This window comes from Notolepis coatsorum (assembly GCF_963971535.1).
Source record: "Notolepis coatsorum genome assembly, chromosome: 13".
In the NCBI taxonomy this organism is placed as follows: domain Eukaryota; kingdom Metazoa; phylum Chordata; class Actinopteri; order Aulopiformes; family Paralepididae; genus Notolepis; species Notolepis coatsorum.
Window position 1 is genome coordinate 12,167,768 of NC_140177.1, and position 18,380 is coordinate 12,186,147.

General features: G+C 43.9%; 1 protein-coding gene across 1 annotated transcript in view; it reads right to left on the reverse strand.

Annotated features, from left to right (window-relative positions):
• Positions 1-16,089: 16,089 nt before the first annotated feature.
• Positions 16,090-18,380, reverse strand: part of hivep1 (HIVEP zinc finger 1) — a 93,421-nt gene continuing 91,130 nt past the window's right edge. The window contains exon 10 of the mRNA XM_084328083.1: positions 16,090-18,013. Coding sequence (XP_084184209.1) covers positions 16,844-18,013 — 1,170 coding nt within the window. The 3' untranslated portion in view covers positions 16,090-16,843. The remainder of the gene's footprint in view (positions 18,014-18,380) is intronic.

Below are 18,380 nucleotides of genomic sequence, written 5' to 3' on the forward strand. Positions count from 1 at the left end.
CGGGACTCGTTCTGTCAGTGGCCCCCACGCGTGCAGCCCTCTCTCTTTATACACAAGCACTCCCCCACCTCCCCTCCGCCCCTGCACAGTCGCGTGTATACAGTGTGTGTCCTTTGGCTTTTCCTCGCAGACAATGCTGTTTGTTAAAATAGTCACTGATAAGCAACGTGGAGGGGCCGAGATAAGAAGTTAGAAAATTCCTAGTGAGGGTAGGAGGAGGAGGAGGAGGAGGAGACACCGGCCGGGTGGGTGAGTGAGTGTGGCGGTGCCAAGTTCCAATTGGATTGTCGGACAAGCAGTTGCGGTAATTGCACAGCAGATGGCAGTCGAGTACTGAGTTTAAAGTTTAGTTTTATTTGTCAGATAAGGTACATCATACATGTACATTGCAGTGGAATGCTTGGTTCTGTAGATTGTGCTTCATACAGTAAACAAAAAACAAACAAAAAAAGGGAAAAAGAATAAAGACCAAACACTATACAAAATATACAATATACAAACTACAACTACAAACTAAAGTACAAAATGAAGTACAAAATGCAAACAAAATGCTAAATGCTAAAATTAGGTTTTTTTGAGTAATACATAGATAAAATATGGTGTAGTGTTACAAAGTGTTTAAAGTGTCTAAGGTGCATGTTAAAGGTAAGTGTGTGCAATGTACAGTATGTAGATGGATGGGTTAGTGTTGCGTAGTCATTGAGCATCCGGAGGTACAGTAGCAGACACGACCTCTCCCACCAGTTTGTGGGCAATTGATTTAAACGTGTTCTCATATTCAGTGGAAACGAATCTAAAACGTGTTCCTTTTTAGGAACTAAAAAGGAACTACTGTTTTAACTACTACTGTAACTACTTGCTACTTCACAATGGAAAGTAGATTAATTACATATTAAGTATACTGTAGCTTGTCAAACTAAACCTACTTTGAAAAAAGTAGTCCAACTACATCCAAACTATTGTGTGAAATGATCACAATCTGAGTCTGGGGAGACTGGGGTTGGTTGGCACCATTTTGGCTCTATGCCATATTACTGATTTATGTGAGAATATGATGATATGATAAATGAAAGGTTGAGGTCTCGGCTTTAAATAAACATATTTTAATGTCAGCAAATGTTTTCTAAAATTAAGTGATTCAGGATTAAAGTCATGTTGTTTACTTGTGCTAACCAGCCCAACATGGAGTTGGTTGGCACGTGTTATGGAGTGGTTGGCATGTGTTATGGGGTGGTTGGCACGTGTTATGGAGTGGTTGGCATGTGTTATGGGGTGGTTGGCACGTGTTATGGGGTGGTTGGCACGTGTTATGGCGTGGTTGGCATGTGTTATGGCGTGGTTGGCATGTGTTATGGGGTGATTGGCACGTGTTATGGCGTGGTTGGCACGTGTTATGGGTGGTTGGCATGTGTTATGGGGTGGTTGGCACGTGTTATGGCGTGGTTGGCATGTGTTATGGGGTGGTTGGCACGTGTTATGGGGTGGTTGGCATGTGTTATGGGGTGGTTGGCACGTGTTATGGAGTGGTTGGCATGTGTTATGGGGTGGTTGCCACGTGTTATGGGGTGGTTGGCATGTGTTATGGGGTGGTTGGCACGTGTTATGGGTGGTTGGCATGTGCTATGGGGTGGTTGGCACAATGTTAAAATGCTTAGGACCCCCCCCCACCATTATTGTCAATGTACACAGGAAGGCCATATATTCCCTGAATGCCCCAGGTCTCTAGTTTGTGGTTGTAAGGTTTCATGAGGCTGTGATTATCCTAGAGGTCACAATAGGTAATTTTATACTAGAACAAGAAGGAGGGCTGCAGTGTCTTTGTGGTGTGAATCCTGTGTCTTTTTGAAGGTGCTCTTGGATGAGGGAAGTCAGTTGAATAAAAATAAGGAAGTTCCAGGCACTCTTCTTGTATATAAAAAAACCTTTAATAAATAGCTTAGTTCATATTAGAACCATTAAAAAACACCAACATGTTTCGGCCTCTCTATCGGCCTTCTTCAGGGCATACAGTCATTTTATACCCTGGGACCTCAGTATGCAGACATATTCAAATACACATTGTTAGATTAGGCAAAAATGATATGTTTATGCTGCACGCAAAGAACTGAATGGTTTTTGCCCAAAGCTGCATGGGATTAGCATAAAGTGGGCATGTCTGTAAAGGGGAGACTCTATAGAACTCATTTGCATTCAGATATCTTGAGGTCAGAGGTCAAGGGACCTCTTTTGAAAATGTGCCAACCAACCCCACTCTGCTCTCTCTACTGTACTCAGTTTGACCTACAGCGTCTAATTGTGCCCGCTCTACTTCAACTGGATCTGAGTGGTTCTCCTGCCCGCTGTGCAGAGAGACCTTCTTGGACCATCATCATATTCTATCATACCAGCGCTTGTATTCCTGTGCTTTATGGTTCTTATTTCTATTATTATTTTAACTTTAATTAGTCTTAAATACTTTAGTATTTATGACAAATTATACATATACATTATATACATACCAGTTATTTGTTCTATTATCCATCCTTCTATCATCCATAGCAACACCCATATATCACCGACACCCTGATGGGGAATCCCCTTTGAATTGCCCATCTGAGGTGTCTCCCTTTTTCTTCTTCCTATTGCCAGGTTTCAGGGAGTTGTTCCGTATCTTCATTTGGGGGAAAGTCTGGGGGTGTTTTTATGTTTTTATTTTTATTTGATTGTGGATCTATTGTGATGTTACTTGTTGATCTGTGAGGCCCATCGAGGCAACTTGTTGTGATTTTGGGGGCTATACAAATCTATTTGACTTGACTTGAATTGGAACCCACCTTTGTGATTAAACAATATTACATCATCACAGACTTTCAAATCTTATATAAAAATGTAGCCGATTGATTCATATCTCTATTACTGTAACTGGAAGTAATACATTTTCAATACCTCTATCTAACACCGTTTTATAATATGTTTGGTGCGGGACCATTTTATTCTGGTATACAAAACTGAAAAAGTCAACCAAAAAAGTGAGTGACTTCCAGATGTTTTAACATAATGGATGAGTGCAGATCAAAAAGGCACATTTAAATTTTTGTGTCTGTGACTTGTGACAGAAAATAGCTGAAAATAACAACTGAACTGAAATGAACTGAGAGTTAAGTGTGGGAGTGTTTTAGTGACCAGGGCCTCACTTATAGGCAGCCTTGCTGGTGTATTTTAAGGAGAGGACTGGGAGCAAATGTTGAGGTGGAAGAATGCTTCAAATTTTGGCAAAAAAGGACTAACCGTTTATAGCTTAGGACACTGCAACACCACTGGTTAGACAAGAAGAACACAGTTGTCATGACGAGGCGATAACAACAACAGGTTTGGCCAGAAAAAAAGATTGTGGTTAAGTTTGGGGGGAAAATATCGGTCATGATTAGAAGTTAGAAAACAACTTCTTGCGTTATGTAGTCATTAAAAAGCAAGACTTGTGACATGGGACCTGATAAAGTAGGGGGACGGCCAATGTAAACTAGCCTTTTGGCTACAATTGGGTACATTTATAGAATAGAAAAGAATAGAATAGAAATACTTTTATTATCCCGAGGGAAATTTGACACTGCAAATCGCTCAACATTAAACATTTAGACAGAACAGGTCACGAATAAGAATAACAAAACAAATCAAATTGCCTAAGATAAGAGTAGAATAAAATATAATAAAAATGGAATAAAATATACAGTAAATAAATACAGTAAAAATATACCGAGGTCTACAGTAGGTGTAATATTGCACAGTGCTGTTTCAAGAGTAAGAGTCCAGGAAGATGGTACAGTAACTGTCACCCTGTGCTCAGTGATGCAGTGAGGCACAGTGATACATTGTATAGTCTGATGGCTGTCGGAATGAAGGACTTCCTGTGCCGTTCAGTGCTGCATTTAGGTAGTGTGAGCCTAGCACTGCTCCTCCTGTCAGCCATGTCTGTGTGTAGTGGGTGGGAGGTGTTTTCCCTGATGGCGGGGAGCTTAGCAAGGCTCCTCTTCTCCGCCACCCTTGCTAGGGAGTCCAGCTCCACCCCAACCACGCTACTGGCCTTCCTGACCAGCTTATCCAGCCTGTGTGTGCAGGGGCGTAGCTGGGGGAGGCACATTTTTTTATTTTTTTATTTTTACTAGACATCACTCAGGTGTATTATTGATGCTCTCATTAATACTATGTTTGTTTCTGAAGTGTGTGTGTGTGTGTGTGTCAGTGGCGGCTCGCCACCGGGGGCGCTAGGGCGCCGACCCACCTGTTAAATCAGAGAAGAAGAAAAAAAAACTTGTTTGTTTTTTGTTTTATAGCCCTATAAATAATATAAACATGTTTAAAATTAATAATATTTACTCATTTTAAGTATGTTTGTGTTTCCAATGCACAATATAACGTTAATATATAAAATAAAAAATACTCGTTTTCCTGAACAGGAAGTGACTCACTCCTGCTCATTTCTCCTGCCGCATTTCTCCTCTAGCCGTATTTCTCGGCCCGGGCTAGACGCAATAGCGCTCTGAGTGCACGTCACTGTTTGATCGCTGTATCCATCGCAGCCAATCAGTGCGTAACGCGCTGTGCGTTGAAATATGACTATTATGTTGGAAACCGGGCGCGATTTGAAGCGGTCTAGGCAGCAGCGTCAAGAATTTCCATAGCCGCATTTCGCGGAGACACTCTCTGATTGGCCGACGCCAGTATTTTTTTCCGTAGCAGCATTTCGCGGAGACGCTCTCTGATTGGCCGACGCCACTTTTCTATGTTCCAATTTTAGGTTTTCTAGCTTGGTAGAGATAGTTGTGTTGTTGTGAGATGCAGCTATTTGTCTTAGAGCGTGACTGCAAGTTCTTTCGACGGTTAAGCTTAGGCACTCTTTCAAAGTTGGTTAAGGTTAGAGTTTGTCTTAGAGCATGGCGATAGAACGCCAGGTAGTTTGCAGTCTGTTCGACGCGGAAATGGACAAAGAAATCAAGTACTGTCTTGTTGTGTGGTGCTAACAGCTGAGCTAACACTTGGCTAACAAGCTATATGGCGGATGCAGTCTGGACAGTGGTCTGGATATACATCATCAACAGCGGATTATACACTTTATCAAGCCCACCACGTTTCAATTAAACAAAGTGAGTTTATGCTGTTGCTGTTGTGTTGTTGTTAGCTCACACAGTACTTGTTGGCTAACAAGAAGCTATATATGGATGCAGTGTGGAGGGACAATCGGACAATGGACATCAACAACACAGTCTGGACAATGGACGGAGTGGATATACTTTATCAAGCCCTTCTGCCTGCTGTCAATTTAACAACAAGGTAGATTTGCTCTCTCTCTAACGTGATTCTTCTCTAATGTGATTCTCTCTCTCTCTCTCTCTAACGTGATTCTCTCTCTCTCTCAGCCACTCAGCTAACGCTTCTCTCTCTCTCTCTCTCTCTCTGCGTGTGTTTGGAGACGGAGCGAGTTTGTTTCTAACTTTTATATTTATATATTGTGTTTCAAGTTGTGAATTAGACTGTACTTTATTTGACTGGTTGTGTGTAGCTTGGTCAGCTGAAGGCTGCCAGTGACATGCCAATGCGTGGTACATATGTTTGCAAAATGTTTGGTATAGCGCCCTCTAGCGCCCTCCCATGGAAAGAATGTAGCAGCCGCCACTGTGTGTGTGTGTGTGTGTGTGTGTGTGTGTGTGTGTGTGTGTGTGTGTGTGTGTGTGTGTGTGTTCACTGGGGGCCTACGAATACATTCTTTCATGGGGCCCAGAATCTGGAGCTACACCCCTGTGTGTGTGTCCCCTGCTCTCAGTCCGCTGCCCCAGCAGGTCACAGCGTACAAGAAGGCGGCCCGCCACCACCGACTCATTTACATTCTATTTTATAAAATGTTCCTTAATGTAGGTTGTCCCTCTCTAACAAATACAAACAATTTAAATAAAAATAAACTAAAGGTGCAGTGGTGAGCATCATGTCTATAGGCCTCAGAAAAAGCCCCAATCTGGGGTAGCCTATTAGATGTCGATGGAAAGTAGGCTATAGCGTTGTAGAAATATCTTAAGACAGCGGGGGTTCAGGAACAGTTTCTTCCTGCAGGCTGTGTGTGTTTGTGTCTACTCCTGAACGCTTAAAGGAACACGGCAACATTATGGGAAATGCGCTTAATTACCATCTTCTCCTGAGTCAGACAAGAAGATAGGACCACTAGCCTGGCTTAAAGATCCGGGAGAGGTGTTTTTGCGCCAACAGCTAGCTGGTCTGCATCCGCTTCCATTGATTTGTGCTAAGCTAGGCTAGCCCTTGCAGCCAGATAGCTTTCTACTGAATGCACAGGTATCTTATCTTCCTGTCTGACTCTGGAGAATACGGTAAGCGCATTCCCTATAATGTTGTCATGTTACTTTAATAACTTGCATTTGTAGCCTATCCTGCATAACAATACCCTGCATATATATATATATATATATATATATACCCTGCATATATATATAACTTGTATTATGTCATCACCATTGCTTTTCAAATTCTTATTGTTTGTATTCTTTCATGCTGTGCAAGTGAGCGGAGAGGAAGCATTCCATTGTAGGCTATGTGTTACATTATGGCAGACAGAAATAAATCTTGAATCATGAATAAACAAACCTTTTCCAGCCACATATTTAACTGTTTCTTGTGTTAGTCCATAGTAGTCATCTTAGTGCTCAGTCAATCAACTTGAGAAAGTTGTCTACAATTCCTATAGGCTACGGTATACAAAGAGTATTGAAACTTGACTTAAAAGGGAATCCCGCCCATTTTAAGAATGCACATAATATTCTTCCTGTGCCTCAGGACAGTTCAGTCAGTATTTTGTCAACACGCACTGCTCTGAGATCAGTACCAGTGAACATGCACCACTCTCTCCTAAAGCGAGAGAGAGAGAGAGCGAGAGAGAGAGAGAGATAGCGAGAGAGAGAGAGAGATAGCGAGAGAGAGAGAGAGAGAGAGAGAGAGAGAGAGAGAGAGAGAGAGAGAGAGAGAGAGAGAGAGAGAGAGAGAGAGAGAGAGAGAGAGAGAGAGAGAGAGAGAGAGAGAGAGAGAGAGAGAGAGAGAGAGAGAGAGAGAGAGAGAGAGAGAGAGAGAGAGAGAGAGAGAGAGAGAGAGAGAGAGAGAGAGAGAGAGAGAGAGAGAGAGAGAGAGAGAGAGAGAGAGAGAGAGAGAGAGAGAGAGAGAGAGAGAGAGAGAACCCTCCAATCGATGATGTAACTGGGATAGAATACATAGGGCTGCTGCTCCGTAGACAATGAATGGGGCTCTGACTTTCTGACATCACGTGTTTGGGTGTAAGAGCTCACACAAACACTGTATTACTATTGGGCTCACAAAATCAGAGCCCCGTTCTACGAAGCAGCCCCGGATTGTACATCCCAGTGACATCACCGATCGGAGGGTTCTCTCTCTCTGACTTCTAGCTTCAGGAGAGAGTGGTGTGTGTTCACTATGGTACTGACTGAACTATCCTGTGGGACAGGAAGATTGTGTGAATTCTTAAAATGGGTGGTAGTCCCCTTTTATTTCGACGGCCTTTACACAACAAGTACAAACAACTGTATACTGTAATCCTGTTTTGTCTGTGGTAAACAATTTTTGTGGCGTAATTAAAAATGACATTACACTGGCAACAGCTAATTAGGGAACATTTGGAGTATAAGTGTCTCATTCAAAGGTCTCAGTCAATTACTGGCACACAGATACAGCGGGCTCCAAAGTGACTGTTAATCTCATAATCTCATAAAGGGCCTCGTCGTTCAACACCAGTAATAATAGGACCGCGGAAAGATTTGGGGTAAAATGTTATACATATAGGGCTATTGAGAGACAGCTTGCTTAGTAGCTGGAAAGTTTCACTTTTATTGTGTGTGTGTGTGTGTGTGTGTGTGTGTGTGTGTGTGTGTGTGTGTGTGTGTGTGTGTGTGTGTGTGTGTGTGTGTGCGCGCACGCACGCGCATGCATGCATATGAAATGGAAAAGAGTTAGGTAAAGCATCCTGACACAGTTCTGAGGTCTCTAATCAGAAGCTGGTGTTAAGACTTTCCACTGGACAGGGGAACAGCCTGTGCTACTGGCAGACTGACTGCTATGTGGCCTTTTCTCCATTCAGTCTGCTCAGAACCACTTTCCTCTTCATCCAGGGGTGTCCACGGCCTTTTCGGGGGGCCCTACGTGAGTATTCATTTGGACCCCCCCGCCCCTGATCCCGTTCTCATGGTTTATAAACCCAGACCGAACACAACATCCACATCATGAAGACAACTGAACGTTTCTGTGAATTGAAAATGGGGGACCCTGATGTAAACAAGACGAAAGTCTCTCTCTGGTCTGCGTCCCCTTAACAATTGTGTGTATTGAGCCGTACTGTATTGTACCCATTCTCCATTCTGCAATCTGTTAAATAAAGTTTTCATTCATTCATTCTGTATTATAACTAACTTTATTCATTTATTTAGCTTTTCACTCTTTTCTTCCATTGGCGGGGGCTCCAGGGGGCCCGAGGCACCCGAGGCACAGTGCTCGATCTGCTCGCGGGACAGGCCGGCACTGTCGTCATCACAGATGTGAGCGCTCGCGTGAGGCTATAGCACCAGAGACCCTGAAGCTGTTATGGTGTTAGTTCCAATAACCCGAGCCGTGGAAAGAACACCAGGCTGCTCCGGTTATGTCTCTGCTGTCCATAATATCTCTCTGTCTCCCCTGTGACAAGGGGGACATTGTGATAAGGTAAGATATGCTATTGTATTACCGAGACAAATTCCTGCAGCCTGTACGTAGATTCTTTGTATTTGGCCAATAAAAAAGGTATTTTATTATAGTGCTGTTGAGTTGATTTAGTGGGTGTCTTTAAGGGTAGGGGGGCGGGGGGGGGGGGGCGTGAGTCACATGCCTCTCCTGTTTGACTCAAGCCGTAATTGGGATGACTTCACTTGACATGTGAGGATATTACTTGAGACCAGGACTTACAGTGTGTGTTCCAGTGGCTGCAGACTTGACTGTGTGCTCTGTGGATACAGCTGTGTCAGGGGGGGTGGAAAATGTGATCTGACTGGGGCACAGTGTGTTTGTGTGTTAAAAAAAAAAGGATACTGCGTATGCAATGAATATATATATATAAGTGTTATTATTTCCCCCCCCCTCTGTCTGTTTGCCCAGGGGAGAATGACATTTGTCATTTTAGGTTCTGTTTTTATTGATTGGGATTCTTTGTAATGCAAGATTAAAAAAAAAGGTAAATGTTTTTCCTCTCCTCTGTAAATCTTTGTTTGACTGTTTTGTTTGCCTGTTTTCTTCCCACACCCCTGTATATTTAATATAAACTATAGTATATATATATATATATATATATATATATATATATATATATATATATATTATATATATATATATATATATATATATATATATATATATATATATATATTTTTTTGTATGTGACTTGGGATTCAACATGAACAACTTGTGACTTGACATTAATGACTTGGACTCGGTATCTGTAGGATAAAAGCTGAAAGTTACTCCACAACACAATGCACCCAAAGTACAGTAGGTTTTAGCATTTTATTCCAGGGCTTGACTTTGTGTTCGTTTGTGAACGACTAGCGGGAGCGGTGGGTGTTCAGTCAGCGATATAGAGGAACAGAGAGACGTAGTGGAACAGAGATGTAGAGCAGTGGTTCTCAAACTACGGGTTACGACCCAAATTGGGGTCGCGGGTAGGTGACAGAAAATAAAATTATATATATAAAAAAATATTATTTTTTTGGCAAAATATGCCTCATTTTATAAATATTTTTTTGGCAAATATGCCTCATTTTATAAATTGTATTGATTACATAGTGCTGTAATTAATTTTCAAATAAGTATGCATGATCAAATTCAACAACGTGTGCTTTTATTTTCAACAACGTGTGCTTCATAATTCCACATTGAAATTACGCATGTAATTTCGGAACTGAGATGTAGAGACACAGAGATGAACAAGAGAGAGAGAGATGTAGAGAAAGAGAATGTAGAGGAACAGAGATGTAGAGGAACAGAGATGTAGAGGAACAGAGATGTAGAGAACAGAGAAGAACAGAGAGAGAGGAACAGAGAGAGGAACAGAGATGTAGAGGAACAGAGAGAGGAACAGAGAGAGAACAGAGATGTAGAGACACTAGAGTAGAGGAACAGAGATGTAGAGAAACAGAGATGTAGAGGAACAGAGATGTAGAAGAACAGAGGAACAGAGAGAGGAACAGAGAGAGGAACAGAGATGTAGAGGAACAGAGAGAGGAACAGAGATGTAGAGGGACAGAGAGAGGAACAGAGATGTAGAGGGACAGAGAGAGGAACAGAGATGTAGAGGAACAGAGAGAGGAACAGAGAGAGGAACAGAGATGTAGAGGAACAGAGAGAGGAACAGAGATGTAGAGGGACAGAGAGAGGAACAAAGATGTAGAGGGACAGAGAGAGGAACAGAGATGTAGAGGAACAGAGAGAGGAACAGAGAGAGGAACAGAGATGTAGAGGAACAGAGAGAGGAACAGAGATGTAGAGGGACAGAGAGAGGAACAGAGATGTAGAGGGACAGAGAGAGGAACAGAGATGTAGAGGAACAGAGAGAGGAACAGAGAGAGGAACAGAGATGTAGAGAAACAGAGATGTAGAGGAACAGAGATGTAGAGGAACAGAGATGTAGAGGTACAGAGATGTAGAGGAACAGAGATGTAGAGGAACAGAGATGTAGAGGAACAGAGAAACAGAGAGAGGAACAGAGAGAGGAACAGAGATGTAGAGGAACAGAGAGAGGAACAGAGAGAGGAACAGAGATGTAGAGACACATAGATGTAGAGGAACAGAGATGTAGAGACACAGAGATGTAGAGGAACAGAGATGTAGAAGAACAGAGGAACAGAGAGAGGAACAGAGAGAGGAACAGAGATGTAGAGGAACAGAGAGAGGAACAGAGATGTAGAGGGACAGAGAGAGGAACAGAGATGTAGAGGGACAGAGAGAGGAACAGAGATGTAGAGGAACAGAGAGAGGAACAGAGAGAGGAACAGAGATGTAGAGGAACAGAGAGAGGAACAGAGATGTAGAGGAACAGAGAGAGGAACAGAGATGTAGAGGAACAGAGATGTAGAGGGACAGAGAGAGGAACAGAGATGTAGAGGAACAGAGAGATAAAAAGAGATGTAGAGGAACAGAGATGTAGAGAAACAGAGATGTAGAGGAACAGAGATGTAGAGGAAAAGAGATGTAGAGGAACAGAGAGAGGAACAGAGACTTAGAGGAACAGAGATGTAGAGGAACAGAGATGTAGAGGAACAGAGATGTAGAGGCACAGAGATGTAGAGAAACAGAGACTTAGAGGAACAGAGATGTAGAGGAACAGAGATGTAGAGAAACAGAGACTTAGAGGAACAGAGATGTAGAGGAACAGAGATGTAGAGGAACAGAGATGTAGAGAAACAGAGACATAGAGGAACAGAGATGTAGAGGAACAGAGATGTAGAGGAACAGAGATGTAGAGAAACAGAGACTTAGAGGAACAGAGACTTAGATGAACAGAGATGTAGAGGAACAGAGATGTAGAGAAACAGAGATGTAGAGGAACAGAGATGTAGAGGAACAGAGGTGTAGAGAAACAGAGATGTAGAGAAACAGAGACTTAGAGGAACAGAGATGTAGAGAAACAGAGAGAGGAACAAAGATGTAGAGGCACAGAGATGTAGAGGAACAGAGATGTAGAGAAACAGAGATGTAGAGAAACAGAGACTTAGAGAAACAGAGATGTAGAGGAACAGAGATGTAGAGGAACAGAGATGTAGAGGTACAGAGATGTAGAGAAACAGAGACTTAGAGGAACAGAGATGTAGAGGAACAGAGATGTAGAGAAACAGAGACTTAGAGGAACAGAGACGTAGAGGAACAGAGATGTAGAGGAACAGAGACTTGGAGGAACAGAGATGTAGAGGAACAGAGATGTAGAGGAACAGAGATGTAGAGAAACAGAGACTTAGAGGAACAGAGATGTAGAGGAACAGAGACGTGGGGGCGACAGTGGCTCGGTAGGTATAGCAGTCGTCTGGCAATCCGGAGGTTCCCGGTTCGATTCCCGCTCCTCCCGGGCAGCGTGTCAATGTGTCCTTGTGAGTAAGACACTTAACCCCTAATTGCTCCTGATGAGCAGGTTGGCACCTCGCATGGTCGCCTTCGCCGTCAGTGTGTGTGAATGTTTGAATGAATGGGTAAAATGTGAGTAACAAAATGTAAAGCGCTTTGGATAAAAGTGCTATATAAAAAAAAGCAGCCATTTACCAATTTACCATAACAGAGACGTGGAACGCAATTAAAGGAATGAAGTGTACAATTGCTTATACCAGTAAAAGTAGAGGAGGCTCATTTGATTGAGCACCAGATTTGACATGGTCTTAGAAACACATTGACATTTTAAACTCGCAATGTCATTCAGTTTTAAAAGGGGTTTCGCTATATTTTGGATGCATATTGATGACGTGTTTCACTTTTTATTTTTACTATTTGGGTCAACTAGATTTGGGTTAGATTACTATATCTAAATGAGAAAATATCTCCCTGATATTTAAGCAGTTTAAGCTATTCAGCACAATAGCCAGATTCACTAATGACGTGATTAATGTGTAAAGGGCATTGCCTCCGATTAATTTTCCCGCCTGTCTTCCCTCTTCCTATATCCAGCCTCTTTAGTTCGGTATGACGAAAGGACCTATACTGATCGACAGCGTCAATGGTTAAGTAGGAAATAAAGGGCTTAAGGGTCCAGAATTCTTGTGACTCCCCGGGCAGCGTGTCGATGTGCCCTTGAGCAAGACACCCTAATTGCTCCCGGTGAGCAGGTTAAGCACCTTGCACGGTCGCCTCCGCCATCGGTGTGTGAATGTCGGAGTGAATGGGAAAAAATGTGAGGAACAAATTGTAAAGTGTTTTGGATAAAAGCATGATATAAAAAAAAAAGAAATGCACAAAACAATGACACTGCTTGAAACGTGTGCTACAATGACAGCTTGAGACGCGACTCAGAACGAGGTTGACTTTGGACACACCTCCGTAACCCTGCTCTGTCCTCCTCGCGGTGCCATCTGTCAGAGCGCTGAGCTTCAGCAGTGCTGGCTGGTGACCTCTAGGCGTCTCTGCTGGCTCGCTATGGGCTGTTGTCTCTCTCTCTCCCCAACAGATGGATGACTCACCCTCTAAAAGGTTGCCTCATTCAAGCCAGATTGCTATGTTTGGTCCTGGCCCCCCCCCCCAGATAATCCCTTTTATCCCTTCTTCTTCATCACTTTTCCATTAAGAAGAAAGTAAATCAACCGATAAATAAATAATACGTTTAGGATAAGTGCCAGTATGTTTTTTTGTGCAACAAAAATACATTTAGATTAATAACCGTGTGGTAGCACTGCACTGAAAGGACCATGCGCGCCGCGGTCCTATCTGCATGAAAAATGATCGTCGATAAGCGTATATAATTTCGATTCAGACTATATTTCTTTATATGTTAAGACATGGCAGTTGTAACCAGACCCTAATACTGTGGCTCCTCCAAATCGTTTTTTTGTTGAACTCATGGAGAAAACTGACTCCACTGCTGTCATTGACCCCAACGTGCCCCTCTAGAACTTGAGGTACGGGTGGGGACTGGGGAGGCAGTAGCAGGGCTTGTATACTAGCTCATAGTCCAGTCATCCACTCTAACTGTACTATGGATCCTTCCTACAGATGAAATACTATTGAGCTGCATCGTTACGTAAGCTGCTGCATTTTGGGGGTGGCTCAGAAGATAATACATTACATTTATATTTTGTCATTTAGCTGACGCTTTCATTCAAAGCGACTTACAAGTTCTGTACGACAAGTCAGCAGGAAGGGTACAACTCTTTCAGCTGAGTAACAATGATCAAACAGTGGTGCAGTATTGAGTGCTAGCCATAAGACATTAGTATAGTATAGGAGGAGTGCATGTATAGGACAGTAAGAAGGTTACTGCTTTTTTTCTTTCTTTATTCTTCATTTTCTTCAGATGTAGAATCTGCTTTGTGTTGGTGGGTCAGAGACATCATGCTGTTAAACGACCAAATACTAACAACTTGAATTACATTGTTTATTTGTTCGAATACTCGTGCTTTGCTGAAATTGCAGGGACCAGCCGCCATGTTTTTAACACTTTGGATGCCACTGGTTAACATGGTAAAACATGGTTGAATGCCAGAACCCACTTCAATGATAGCGTTGTGAACGCATAATCTATGTCTTAAATTATGGCTGTGTCTAATCTGGCCGTCGCTTATCAATGACTTGTTTGCAGTCAACATTGTCGAAACGGATTGTTTTTTAATCGGTTCATTTCCGTTTTATAGCATTTTGAAAAGCCCTTGTTTTCTTGAAAGTTTCAGGAAAATATAAAGATTCCGTGATAAACGGCATTTACTGGAATATTCTGGAATACACAAAAAACTTACATTTTTCGGCCTATTTATGAATCGTTTTCAAATAAACGCTAGATTATCGATAGTATATGTGTACTTATGCACGCTAGAGAAGCGAGCTGAAAAATCTATTCTCTCATTTCCTGATCAGCGCGCACACACACACACATAGGGCAAACGCTGATATCTCTGTGAAAACAGATCCGATTATCCTAAGACTGGTAAAATAGATTCCTTACCTCAGATCAGATGTTCTCCAAAAAGATTATTCCAATTCCTGATCGCCATTTTAAATATCGATCGCGTTTATTGATTCAGCGTTGGGTACTGTAAATATGTATTCCACGCTGTTTTCCGGCTCGGCAATCACTTCGATCTCTTCGGATGCCTTGCTGGAAAAGTAAAATGAGGAAACTGGATTCCCCCCCCCCCCCCCATCAGTCTAATCCAATGGGATGCAGTTACACAAGGAGAGACGATAGGGGGCGGTATTTCCCCAATGGAGGTCAGAGAGGTTGCTGCACTAGCGTGAGGCTAGATTGATGAAATATGAATTAAAATCGCTAATAAAAAAAAAAGACAAACAAACACTATATAGCGTTGCTGGCATTCAACGGTCGGCATGAACTAGCGGCATATAGCGTCGCTGGCACTCAAAGTGTTAATAGGTAAGAAAACGTCTAAATCAATAGTGAAGGGTCTCAACCATTGCCTTTTATTCATCTTTTGAATCAGAAATAAGGCTTTTTTTGATAAATTACTTTCATTACAAGTCTGCCGATACCTTCATCAGTGAATGAAGGCAGGGCAGATGTATGTATTTATGGTGTGCGATTCATCAACGTGAGAGACTATAGATTAAATAATAATCATTTTATGTCTGATTACTAAAATGATGAATGAATACCTGTCATACTTTAATGTTGTCTGGGCCAGAGTTCAAGCTGCTCTTTGAATAATGAGTCCATTTCGTATCGTCGCTCTAAAATTCCACTTGGGAGACATTGGGTCTGGCTAGCCAGTCTGGCTCCCCTAACGGGATATATTCATATTTAAAATTACTTTCTATCATTTTATTTTAAACGTTATATTGTGTTATAGTGCCAACCTGTTAAGAAAAAAATTATACAGTCTATGCTTCTTACTAACAAGTGTTTGTTATTTACCCTTATTCAGTTTGTTTTTTCTGTATTGTATTCGCCCATCCTATTCTGTATTTTCCCCACTTTGGCAATAGCAAATTATGTATTTAATAGCCTTAACCACATTTAACTATGCCGTTATATTCAAATACTGTTATAAGTATGCTCTTAAAATGTCTAGAATGTCTCTCTCTATTCTGTTTTTACCTAACATTTAACATCTTGCCTAGGGACTGCAGTTGACAACTAGCTACCCACTGGCATATTTACAGTGGTGGTACTTTGTCTCATTACTGTTGAATAATGTGCAATGTCCATATTCAAATAAACGTAATAAAAAAAAAAAAAAAAAAGTATAATCTACAATGCCCCCAATGAAGACGACACATCCAAATGTTGACTTAAATGAATTATTATAACAACTTTTAAAAACATTTTTGTACCATTGGCCGAGGTCAGTAACTTTCCAACATAGGTGCGCGTCCTCCTTTCTCCTGTCGTCTCATGCCTACATACAGTACCTTAAAATTCATTGTGAACATTTGATCTTATTAGATTATTATTATATAGGCATTTCCAAAACAAAATACATCAACACCGCTTGAACGTTTGTAAACAAAGTTTTACTGATACAGTTGATAATAGTGATACCGCAATGTAAAGCTACCATATTGCACATACCTATGGACTTATGAATCATAATGGGCACTAGATGGAATATAATAAATAGTTGAACACAACATCTGTACACAGACACATTGCCCCCAAATCCATAGAAATGTACATCTACCAGTAAAACATTTATTTTTCCATAAATCTACGAATGACAAATTTTCCAAAATAAAACTCATATCCTCCATTTTTTCTCAACTTATACTTCCATTTCTTTGAAATAAACACAAGCAACTACTGAATTTATAAGGAATTATATGTACAGGTTCCTAAACAAGAAACTCCAAAAAGGCACAATTGTCTATACAACATGTACAAAAAAAAGAAATTGTCTGGAGCTGACAAAAAAAAAAAAAAAATTGGTCATCATTTATAATAATAATAATAATAATAATAATAATAATCATCATAGTCAATTCATATGATTGCACATACAATATGAATGTCAGAAACTGTGCTTTGAAGAAGTATTCTCAGTCTTTTACAAAGTGACAAGCATTACAAAAAGAACAGAACAAAGAAGAAGAGCTTTCCTGGGGGGGAGGGGCTAGGGGGGGGGGGCGTTCAGGTGGCGATGACCAGTCTGTCCTCGTCGTCGCTGGACGCCTCGTTGTAGTCGTCCGTCGTCACCCGCTGCCTGGAGAGCACCGCCGGCGACCTCCGGTGCGTCGGCTCACCGGCTCCCCCCGCTGGCGGCTGCCTCACATTGTCCGCTCCGCCCTCGCGAGGAGGAGGAGGAGGTGAAACATGCCGTAGTTGTTGTTGTTGTTGTTGTGGGGACGATCTACCCCTCTGCTCCTTCTCCACAGTCTGGGGGGGCTCCGCTCTGACTCGGCTCCCCGCCACCCCCCCGCCTCCCGAGCCGGGCCGGACGCCCGACCACGTCACCTCCGGAGGAGGAAGAGGGGTAATGGCCGTCAGAGAGACGGCGGGTGGGGAGGAGGCGGAGGAGGGGCGAGGGCCCAGCGAGGAGGAGGGTAGGGGGGGCCCAGAGGAGGTCCGAGACAGCCGTGGCGTCCCCGGAGCCTCCAGGCTACTCTGCCTGTCCGAGGAGGGCCCTGAGGGGGGGAGGGCACTGAGGGAGGAGAGGGGGCCGAGGGAGGGGATGAAGGGGGCGGGCAAGGCGATGTTTAAGATCTGCAGGCCGGGGATGTGCGTCTGGGGGCCGGTGCTGCTGCTGCTCTGGGAGGTGGGACCGGCGGCTAGTACCTGCAGGGTGAGACCCTGCTGCGGGGGCAGCAGCTGGGAGGAGGCCAGGCCCGTGTTGGGCGTCAGCCCCACGAGGTTAAGCTTTTCCAGACCCAGCGGCTGGAGAGTCTGAGCCCGCAGGCCGGTCAGCTGCCCCAGGGGGAAGCAGGGCACCATGCTGCCGACGGGCTCCTGGACCACCAGGGGCCGGGGGGCGGCGGCGGGGGACGAGCCCTCCGGCTGCTGGGGAGAGAGGTTGGCGAGGGCCGGCAGGGGGCTGGTGTTCCTGTGGATGACGCTCACCGCCGGGATGGTGAGCTGGACGGGGTGAGCCGCCTGGATGGGTACAAACGTCGAGTAAGCTGCCAGGCCCGCGGGCACCAGCTGGATCCCCCCCACCGGGACCAGGCTGTAGGGGGAGCGAGCGGGCTGCTGGGAGTGCAGGGGCAGGTGGCTGAACAGGTGGGTCCGGGTCCCTGCTCCTGGTGCCGGGAACGGGCCCAGGGAGGGAAAGTGCAAGGAGCCGTGGGGGGCGTAGGAGGAGGTCTGGGGGGCGTAGGGGGAGGTCTGGGGGGCGTAGGGGGAGGTCTGGGGGGCGTAGGAGGAGGTCTGGGGGGCGTAGGAGGAGCCATGGAGGGCAAAGGAGGAGGTCTGGGGGGCATAGAGGAAGCTATGGGGGGCGTAGAGGGAGCTGTGGGGGGCGTAAGAGGAGGTCTGGGGGGCGTAGGAGGAGCCATGGAGGGCGTAGGAGGTCTGGGGGGCGTAGAGGGAGCTGTGGGGGGCATAGGAGGAGGTCTGGGGGGCATAGGAGGAGCCATGGAGGGCATAGGTGGAGGTCTGGGGGGCGTAGAGGGAGCTGTGGGGGGCATAGGAGGAGGTCTGGGGGGCGTAGGAGGAGGTCTGGGGGGCGTAG